General features: G+C 49.0%; 1 protein-coding gene across 1 annotated transcript in view; it reads left to right on the top strand.

Annotated features, from left to right (window-relative positions):
- unc93b1 (unc-93 homolog B1, TLR signaling regulator) overlaps positions 1-379 on the top strand; it is a 484,953-nt gene extending 484,574 nt beyond the window's left edge. The window contains 1 exon segment of the mRNA XM_072486118.1: positions 1-379. This exon segment is cut by the window's left edge and continues 65 nt beyond it. Coding sequence (XP_072342219.1) covers positions 1-282 — 282 coding nt within the window. The 3' untranslated portion in view covers positions 283-379.
- Positions 380-10,769: the final 10,390 nt, after the last annotated feature.

The raw sequence follows: 10,769 nt of genomic DNA, 5'->3' as shown, positions 1-10,769 counted from the left end.
GTCACTCTGGTCATTGCCGTGCTCTCGTACCTGTGGATGGAGCACAAACTGCTGCGGCAAGTCCCATTCCGCATTCCCCGCATCCCCAAACCTCGGCACAAGGTGCGTGGCTACCGGTACCTGGAGGACGAGAATTCGGACCAGTCGGATGATGAGGAGAAGCCGTGGGAAGATGGGGAGCCAGCCCTGCAAACTGCTGAGGAGGATGGTGCCCATCCTGTTCTCCAGGAGCAGCGGCTCCCTGAGAGGTTGGAAGGAGACCGTGTCGAGGAGCCCCTGTGAGGACCATTCACCAGCTTCCTGCAGTGTCTGTGCCGTTTGCTCACTTTATAATTTCTCCCACGGATCCCAGTGTTAAAACCTGATTGAACTCTGAAAATATGGTCTGGTTTATTTCTTTCCGCAATAAGGTTTCTCCAAGTGGGAGCGATGTATGTGGTTTCTCGGACGATAGTTTTGAGAGGAAAAACCTTTGTGATAGGGTTAGAGTCATACAGTATAGAACAGGCCCTTTGAGTCTGCACCAACTGGGCCACAACGCACCTACACTAATCCCACCTCCCAGCACTAGGCCCAAAGCCTTGAAAGTTGTGACATTTCATCCACTTCCTGGTTAAATGTTGTGAGATTTCCTGCCTCCTGGGCAGCACATTCCAGACTCCCACCACCGTCTGGCTGACGAGACTTTCCTCCTATTCGCTCTAAATCTCCTGCCCCATCTTAAATCAATGGCCCTTCGTTATTGGCCCTTCAACTAATGGAAACAGCTGCTTCCTAACCGTTGCCCTCATAATCCTGTAAACATCAATCAGGCCCCCTCCAACATAACGGGATCAGAGGTGAGCTGGTAAGGTGGCTCGGTCATAGAAGACAGAGAGTAGCAATGAAAGGATGCTTTTCTGATTGGAGGGCTGTGACCAATGGTGTTCCACAGGGATCAGTGCTGGGACCTTTGCTGTTTGTAATAAATATAAATGATTTGGAGGAAAATGTAACTGGTCTGATTAGTAAGTTTGCAGACGACACAAAGGTTGGTGGAATTGCGGATAGCGATGAGGACTGTCTGAGGATACAGCAGGATTTAGATCGTTTGGAGACTTGGGCGGAGAGATGGCAGATGGCGTTTAATCCGGACCATATCTGCAAGCCACATCTGGAATATTATGCACAGTTTTGGTCCACTTATTTCAGGACAGATGGAGTTATATTGGAGGCAGTTCAGAGGGGGTTCACTAGATTGATCCCAGAGACAAGGGGTTTGTCGGATGAGGAGAGATTGAACAGTTTGGGCCGATACTCTCGAGAGTTTAGAATATTGAGCGGAGATCTAATTGAGGTCTACAAGATGATAAATGGCATGGATAAAGTAGACGGGGAACATATGCTTCCTCTTGCGGGGCATTCTAGACCGAGACTTCATAGTCTTAGGATAAGAGGTAGAAAAGTTCAAATAGATTTGACGAGAAACTATTTCTCCCAAAGGGTTGTGAATCTGTGGAATTCGCTACCCCAGAGTGCGGTGGATGCTGGGACAGTCAGTAAATTTAAGGAGGCGTTGGACAGCTTTTTATTTGGTCATGGATTAAAGGGTTCTGGAGAACGGGCAGGACGGTGAAGTTGAGGCCAGGATGGGATCAGCCATGATCACATTGAGGGAGGCTAAATTGCCTACTCCCGCTCCTAGGTCATGTGTCCTAGGGAGGAGATGCTCTGGCTGATTTTGCAATCCAGCTCTTAGTCTGTAACATTGTAGGTAGAAGATGAGGAACATATCAGCCATGATAGAATGGCAAAGCCGACTCGATGGGCCGAATGGCCTAATTCTTCTATATCTTATGAACTTATGAAATGTGGTTGTGCATTTTGCAAGATCTAATACAGGTGGGGAATATATAGTAAATGGCAGAACCCTTAGGAGTATTGACAGGCAGAGGGATCTGGGTGTATGCACACAGGTCACTGAAAGGGGCAACGCAGGTGGAGAAGGTGGTCAAGAAGGCATACAGCATGTCTGCCTTCATTGGCCGGGGCACTGAGTATAAGAATTGGCAAGTCATATTGCAGCTGCATAGAACTCTGTTAGGCCGCACTTCAAGTATAGCGTTCAATTCTGGTCTCCACACTACCAGAAGGATGTGGAGGCTTTGGAGAGGGTGCAGAGGAGGTTTACCAGGATGTTGCCTGGTATGGAGGGCATTAGCTATGAGGCGAGGTTGAATAAACTCGGGTTGTTCTCAATGGAACGACGGAGGTTGAGAGGCAATCTGACAGAAGTCTACAAAATTATGAGGGGCATAGACAGAGTGGATAGTCAGAGGCTTTTTCCCAGGGTGGAAGAGTCAATTACGAGGGGGCATAGGTTTAAGATGCGAGGGGCAAAGTTTACAGGAGATGTGTAATGGAAATTTTCACACAATGGGTGGTGGGTGCCTGGAACTCGCTGCCGGAGGAGGTGGTGGAAGCAGGGACGATAGTGACGTTTAAGGGGTGTCTTCTCAAATACATGAATGGATGGGAATAGAGAGAAATGGACCCAGCATGGTTGGCGCAGGCTTGGAGGGCCGAAGGCCCTGTTCCTGTGCTGTACTTTTTGTTCTTTGCATAAGCTCCCCACTCTTATGTTCTATGCCGCAACTCAAAAAGACAACTGCCCCGTATATATTCTTAACTACCCTATTAACCTGTCCTGCCGCCTTCAAGGACATGTGTACAAAGACCCTACGATCCATATGACAAACAATAAGGGACAAAGCACTGATCCCTGTGGTATTCCTCTGGACACCAGTCTCCAGTCACCCAAAACAGCTTTCTACCACCACACTCTGTCTCCTCTCCATAAGCCAGTTTTCAATCCAACTTACCAAGTTATCCTGGATCCCATGTGCTTTTAACTTTATCCATCTCTCATGTGCAACCTTGTCAAAGGCTTTGCTGAAGTTCATATAAACGACATCAATAATACTACCCTCATCTACACACTCGATCACCTCCTTGAAAAATTCAATCAAATTCATTAGGTATGACCTCCCTCTGACACTGCCTTGTGGAGCTGACTTTTCCATGTGGAGATGAATTTTATCCTTCAGAAATTCCTCCAATACTTTCCATATCACTGACGTGAGTCTCGCTGGGCATGATTCCCTGATGTGTCTCCACTACCTTTCTTGAAAAGTGGAAACACATTAACTGTCCTCCAGTCCTCTGGCCCCTCTCCTGTAGCCAGAGAGGAGTTAAAAATTTGGCTCGGAGCCCCTGTAATTTCTCCCTGGCCTCCCACAGCAGCCTGGGATACAACTCATCCAAACCTCAGGATTTGTTGATTAATTGTTTTGATTTATTGTCACATGAACAGTATGAAATGTATCTTTCTGCGGCCAATGAAATGTACACAGTACGCACATAGTAGACAAAAGAATAATTGACATAGTACATTGACAAATGGTACATCGACAAAACAGTGATTGGTTACAGTGTTGAACAAGGACCAAACAAGCAATACATGAGCAAGAGCAGCATAGGGTGTCGTGAATAGTGTTCTTATAGGGAACAGATCAGTCCGAGGGACGAATCCACCAAAACCTCCAATGTCTCCTCACTCCGTATGTCAAACAGTTCAAGAACCTCACAGTCTCTCACACTGAATTCCATACCTACATCCTCCTCACGAGGGAAGACCTTATTCAACACCCTACGAATGTCCTCCGGCTCCGTGGACCCCTTGGTCCTGAATAGGCCCTACTCTTTCTCTCTTCTTTTTTTCCACTCAATGTACTGAGAGTATATTTTGGGATTCTCCCTAATCCTCCTCTCTGCTTTCCCGACTGATTCCTTAACCCCCCCCGCACTTTCCAGTTAGGCCGCTGATCTGCTTCACGTGTACCTGTGGAAAAACCTCACTTTTCTTTCTTATCCAGTCCTGAATATTCCGAGACATCCAGTCCTGAATATTCTGTTGCTTCCAGGGTTCGTGGGCTTGTTCCTCCTACATTCACCCGAAAGGGAACATGTTGGGCGTGTACTGTCCCCATTTCAGTTTTGAACACCCTCCACTGATCTGCTATAGGTCTCCCCACATGAAGCTGGTCCCAGTCTACTTTGGCCAGATGCTGCCTTATTCTAATAAAATCTGCCTCTCCCAATCCAAAACTTATTTTGCAGACCATCTTTTTCCTTTTCCATAACAAACTTAAATAGTACTATGTTGTGCTCGCTGTCACCAAGGTGCTCCCTACTGCTACCTTGAACACCTGTTCAGCTTTGTTCTCCAGAACTAGATCGAGCAATGAGCTGCCTCCTGTTGGGGCTTCTGCAAATTGACATAAAAAGCTCACTTGAATATATTTCAAGAATTCGTCCTCCTCTAAACTCTTTACACTCTGACTATCTCAATTATTATTGGGGGAAGTTGAAATCCCCTTTTATTATTTTTACACCCCTCAGTGAATTGTCCAGGTCTGCTGCTCTATTCCCCACTGACTGTTCGGGAGCTGGCAATGCACTCCCAGACTGCTCCCTTTTTATTCCTCAGGACTGCTCAAAACCCCTCTTACTGCAGTAACTGACTCCTGAATTAATAACACCACATTCCTGTGCTTTTGCAGATGATTCTATGCCTGCAATGTTCCTGCCCGTCCCTCAATCATGTCTTTCCGATGGCATCAATATCTCAATTCCAGGGCAGCACGGTGGTGCAGTGGGTTAGCACTGCTGCTTCACGGCGCCAAGATTCCAGGTTCGATTCCGGCTCTGGGTCACTATCTGTGTGGAGTTTGCACATTCTCCCCGTGTTTGCGTGGGTTTCGCCCCCACAAACCAAAGATGTGCAGGCTAGGTGGATTGGCCACGTTAAATTGGCCCTTAATTGGAAAAAATGAATTGGGTACTTAACATTTTTTTTTAAATATCGCAATTCCGCACGTCAAACATTGGGGACTGGTTTCGCTCACTTGGCGGACGGCTGGTTTGTGATGCGGAGCGAGGCCAGCAGCTGTGAGTTCAATTCCCATATCAGCCGAGGTGTGGTGATCCTCAGGTTAAACCACCATCAGTCAGCTCTCCCCCTCATTGAGATTGAGCAGTGTAGTCCTACACTCTCGGGTTTACATGAATGACAGGAAATTTAATTGAGGTATATAAGATGATGAAAGACATTGAGAAGGTTGAGGTAGATCAGTAACTTGCTGCTGTGATGCTGACCAGAGCGAGTGAGCATGGTGTTAGGTCTCTGATTTAAAACAGTTAAGGAGAAATTGCTTCTCTCAAACGTTGTGTCATTAGCAAATCAATAAGTTCAAAGCAAAATATTGTGGATTGAGGAAAGGTAACATATTCGATTCCGGCTTGGGTCACTGTCTGTGCGGAGTCTGCACATCCTCCCCGTGTGTGCGTGGGTTTCCTCCGGGTGCTCCGGTTTCCTCCCACAGTCCAAAGATGTGCAGGTTAGGTGGACTGGTCATGATAAATTGCCCTTAGTGTCCAAAATTGCCCTTAGTGTTGGGTGGGGTTACTGGGTTATGGGGATAGGGTGGAGGTGTTGACTTTGGGTAGGGTGCTCTTTCCAAGAGCCGGTGCAGACTCGATGGGGCGAATGGCCTCCTTCTGCACTGTCAATTCTATGATATAATTTAAAATGCTGGTTCAAAAATTCAACAAGTCTGGCAACTTCTGTGGGGAGAGAAACAGTTTTGCTTCGAGTCCGTATGATTTCTTGAACATATACATACCACAGCAGTTTACATTGGAGAGACTAAACGCAGACTGGGTGACCGCAGGACACCCCGGTTCATCCGCAAGCAGGACCCAGACCTGAACAAAGAACAAAGAAATGTACAGCACAGGAACAGGCCCTTCGGCCCTCCAATCCCGTGCCGACCATGCTGCCCGACTAAACTACAATCTTCTACACTTCCTGGGTCCGCATCCCTCTATTCCCATCCTATTCATGTATTTGTCAAGATGCCCCTTAAATGTCACTATCGTCCCTGCTTCCACCACCTCCTCCGGTAACGAGTTCCAGGCACCCACTACCCTCTGTGTAAAAAACTTGCCTCGTACATCTACTCTAAACCTTGCCCCTCTCACCTTAAACCTATGCCCCCTAGTAATTGACCCCTCTATCCTGGGGAAAAGCCTCTGACTATCCACTCTGTCTATGCCCCTCATAATTTTGTAGACCTCGATCAGGTCTCCCCTCAACCTCCTTCGTTCCAGTGAGAACAAACCGAGTTTATTCAACCGCTCCTCATAGCTAATGCCCTCCATACCAGGCAAGGGCATTGGCTATGAGGAGTGGTTGAATAAACTCGGTTTGTTCTCACTGGAACGAAGGAGGTTGACCTGACATTTCAACTCACCCTCCTGCGCTCACGTCTACATGTCCGTCCTTGGCCAACTACAATGTTCCAGTGAAGCCCAGTGCAAACTGGAGGGACAGCATCTCATCTTCCACTTAAGCACGTTAGAGCCTTCCGGATGGAGTTCAGCAGTCTCCTCCACCTTCACCTCATTTTTATTTCTGTCGAATTATTTCCATTTCTGCGACTTCCAGTGGCAGCCATGGAGTGAGTGTTCGCACATTTGGCAGCTCCCGTTCGAGATGTTTTTTTGAGACCTTTTCCCCAGTTGTAGGGTGGATGTTTTGTTGAAAGGAGGTGAAGGCCTGACTGAGGCTAGTAAGATGCTGGCTGACCAACTCGGGAAGCAGGAGGCAGCGAGGGAGACTGGTCGGCAGAAGGACGGTAACGGTGGAGTGGTATTGGGCCTGGTGGGGGTGAACGGGGTATTTGAGCAGTCTTACTCCAGTCTTACTCTGGGGGCAGGGTCAAGTCTAATAAAGGAGGCTTTATTAATCGGAGCCCCCAATCGTGTGTGGGTGGGGGGGGGGGGGGGGTGGATGCAGTGATTCCTGGATGGGTTGGACTTCCCCAAGGGTGGAGGAGGGCCTGCTGCAGAGGCTGCGGGCCCCCCATTAGACTGGTGGAGGGTATGGGGGCGATGCAGGCATGGAAAACCCTAGGCGCGGATGGGTATCCTGTAGAATTTTACAAGAAATATGGGGGGGTCTGGGGCCCCTGCAGGTGGGAGCATATAATGAAGCGAGGGAAAAGGGGGAGCTCCACCCAACAATATCGCAGGTGTTCAGATCCCTAATACTGAAGAAAGTTAATGATTCGGAGCAGTGTGGGTCCCAGTGACCAATATTGCTATTAAATGTGGGCACTACCTTGTTGGCCATGAACCTGGCCTCACGTTTCGAGGGTGTGAGCGGAAGACCAGTCGGGGATTGTGAAGGGAAGGCAATTGTTGGCGAATGTTTGGAGATTACTAAATATGATAATCTTAGAATTTACAGTGCAGAAGGAGGCCATTCGGCCCATCGAGTCTGCAACAGCATTTGGAAAGAACTATCCAAGCTCACAACCCCCACCGCATCCCAGTAACCCCGCCAAACCTGTTTGGAGTCTGAGGGGCAATTTATCATGGTGAATCCAAATAACCTTCACATCTTTGGACTGTGGGAGGCAACCGGAGCACCCGGAGGGAACCCAGACAGAGGGAGAACATGAAAATTACGGTGCTTTCACTGTCCCTGGTGGGGAGGGTGCAGACAGTGAAAATGACGGAGCTGTCACGATCTCTGGGGGCAGGGTGCAGACAGTGACAATGACGGAGCTGTCACTGTCTCTCGCAGGGTGCAGACAGTGATAATGACGGAGCTGTCACTGTCTCTGGGGGCAGGGTGCAGACAGTGACAATGACGGAGCTGTCACTGTCTCTGGGGACAGGTTGCAGACAGTGACAATGATGGAGTTGTCACGGTCTCTGGGGGCAGGGTGCAGACAGTGAAAATGACGGAGCTGTCACTGTCTCTCGCAGGGTGCAAACAGTGACAATGACGGAGCTGTCATGGTCTCTGGGGGCAGGGTGCAGACAGTGACAATGGCGGAGCTGTCACTGTCTCTGGGGGCAGGGTACAGACAGTGACAATGACGGAGCTGTCACTGTCTCTGGGGGCAGGGTGCAGACAGTGACAATGACGGAGCTGTCACTGTCTCTGTGGGCAGGGTGCAGACAGTGACAATGACGGAGCTGTCACTGTCTCTGGGGGCAGGGTGCAGACAGTGACAATGACGGAGCTGTCACGGTCTCTGGGGGCAGGGTGCAGACAGTGACAATGACGGAGTTGTCACTGTCTCTGGGGGCAGGGTGCAGACAGTGACAATGACGGAGCTGTCACTGTCTCTGGGGGCAGGGTGCAGACAGTGACAATGACGGAGTTGTCACTGTCTCTGGGGGCAGGGTGCAGACAGTGACAATGACGGAGCTGTCACTGTCTCTGGGGGCAGGGTGCAGACAGTGACAATGACGGAGCTGTCACTGTCTCTGTGGGCAGGGTGCTCTTTTTCTCTCACCCTCTTTCTCACCCTCTTTCCCACTCACCCTCTTTCTCTCCCTCTCTCATTCTCTTTCTCACTCACGCTCTTTCTCCCTCATATTATTTGTCTCTCACCTCTTTTCTCTCTTTCTCTCTCACCCTGTTTCTCTCTCATCCTCTTTCTCTCTCACCCTCTTTCTCCCCACCCTCTATCTCGCCGTCTTTCTCTCTCACCCTCTCTCTCTCCCCCGCTTTCTCCCCCACCCTCTTTCTCTCTCACATTCTCTCTCTCACCCTCTTTCTCTCTCACCCTCTTTCTCTCCCACCCTCTTTCTCTCCCACCCTCTCTCTCTCTCACTCTCTTTCTATCTCATCCACTTTCTCTCCCTCCCTCTTTCTCTCCCACCCTTTCTCTCTCACCCTCTTTCTCTCTCACACTCTTTCTCTCTCACCCTTTTTCTCTCACCCTCTTTCTCTCTCACCCTCTTTCTCTCTCACCCTCTTTCTCTCTCACCCTCTTTCTCTCTCACCCTCTTTCTCTCCCACCCTCTTTCTCTCTCACCCTTTTTTCTCTCCCACCATCTTTCTCTCTCACTACCTCTCTCCCCCCTTTTTCTCTCATCCTCTTTCTCCTTCACCCTCTTTGTCTTTCCCCCTCTTTCGCTCTCACCCCCTTTCTCTCTCATCCTCTTTCTCTCCCACTCTCTTTCTCATCCCCCTCTTTCTCACTCACCCTCTATCTCTCTCACCCTCTTTCTCTCTCACTCTTTCTCACTCACTCTCTTTCTCACCCCTCTTCTTTCTCTCTCACCCTCTATCTCTCTCACCCTCTTTCTCTCTCACTCTTTCTCACTCACTCTCTTTCTCACCCCTCTTCTTTCTCTCTCACCCTCTTTCTCTCTCACCATCTTTCTCTCTCACTCTCTTTAACTCTCACCCTCTTTCTCTTTCCCTCTCTTTCTCTCTCACCCTCATTCCATCTCGCCGTTTCTCATTCACTCTCTTCCTCTCTCAGCCTCTTTCTCTCTCATCCTCTTTCTCACTCACCCCTTTTTCACTCACCCTCTTTCTCTCTCACCCTCTTTCTCTCTCACCCTTTTTCTTCCTCACCCTCTTTCTCACTCACCCTCTTTCTCACTCACCCACATTTCTCTCACCCCCTTTCACTTTTACTCTCAGACACTCCCTTTCTCTCCGTCCCTTTCTCTTTTACTCTGTCTCGCTCATCCACATTTCTCTCACCACCGTTCTCTTTCACTCTCATTGTCACTCTTTCTCTTCTCTTTCTCTCCCATTCTCATTCTCCCTCGTCTTCTTTCTCTCTCACTCGCTTTCTCTCTCACCATTTTTCTCTCTCACCCTCTTTCTCTCCCACCCTTTCTCTCTCTCTCACTCTCTTTCTATCTCATCCACTTTCTCTCCCTCCCTCTTTCTCTCCCACTCTTTCTCTCTCACCTTTCTCTCTCTCTCTCTTTCTCGCACACCCTCTTTCTCTCTCTCCCTCTTTCTCTCCCATTCACTTCCTCTCTCTCTCTCTTTCTCGCACACCCTCTTTCTCTCCCACCCTTTTTCTCTCTCACTCTTTTTCTCTCTCACCTTCTTTCTCTCTCATTACCTCTCTCCCCCTCTTTCTCTCTCATCCTCTTTCTCACTCACCCTTTCTCGCCACCCTCTTTCTCACCCTCTTTCTCACCCTCTCACTCTCACCTTCGTTCTCTCTCCCCGTCTTTCTCTCCCACTCTCTTTCTCACCCACTCTTTCCCTCTCACCCTCTTTCTCTCCCACTCTCTTTCTCACCCCCTCTTTCTCTCTCACCCTCTATCTCTCTCACCCTCTTTCTCTCTCACCTTCTTTCTCACCCCTCCTCATTTTCTCTCACCCTCTTTCTCTCTCACCAGCTTTCTGTCTCACCATCTTTCACTCTCACCCTCTATCTCCCTCAGCCTCTTCCTCACTCCCTCTCTTTCTCTCTCACCCTCATTCCTTCTCACCCTGTTTCTCATTCACTCTCTTCCTCTCACAGCCTCTTTCTCTCTCACCCTCTTTCTCACTCACCCTCTTTCTCTCTCACCCTCTTTCTCTCTCACCCTCTTTCTCTCTCACCCTTTTTCTTCCTCACCCTCTTTCTCACTCACCCTCTTTCTCACTCACCCACATTTCTCTCACCCCCTTTCACTTTCACTCTCAGACACTCCCTTTCTCTCTGCCCCTTTCTCTTTTACTCTGTCTGGCTCCTCCACATTTCTCTCACCACCGTTCTCTTTCACTCTCATTGTCACTCTTTATCATCTCTTTCTCTCCCATTCTCGTTCTCCCTCGCCTTCTTTCTCTTCCACTCTCTTTCGCTCTCAACTTCGTTCCTTCTGTCCCTCTTTATCTCTCACTGATTCTCTCT

The sequence above is a fragment of the Scyliorhinus torazame genome, chromosome 20 (assembly GCF_047496885.1).
Source record: "Scyliorhinus torazame isolate Kashiwa2021f chromosome 20, sScyTor2.1, whole genome shotgun sequence".
NCBI lineage: Eukaryota > Metazoa > Chordata > Chondrichthyes > Carcharhiniformes > Scyliorhinidae > Scyliorhinus > Scyliorhinus torazame.
The sequence above is the reverse complement of the archived record's forward strand: the minus strand, read 5'-3'. Positions and strand labels throughout refer to the sequence as shown.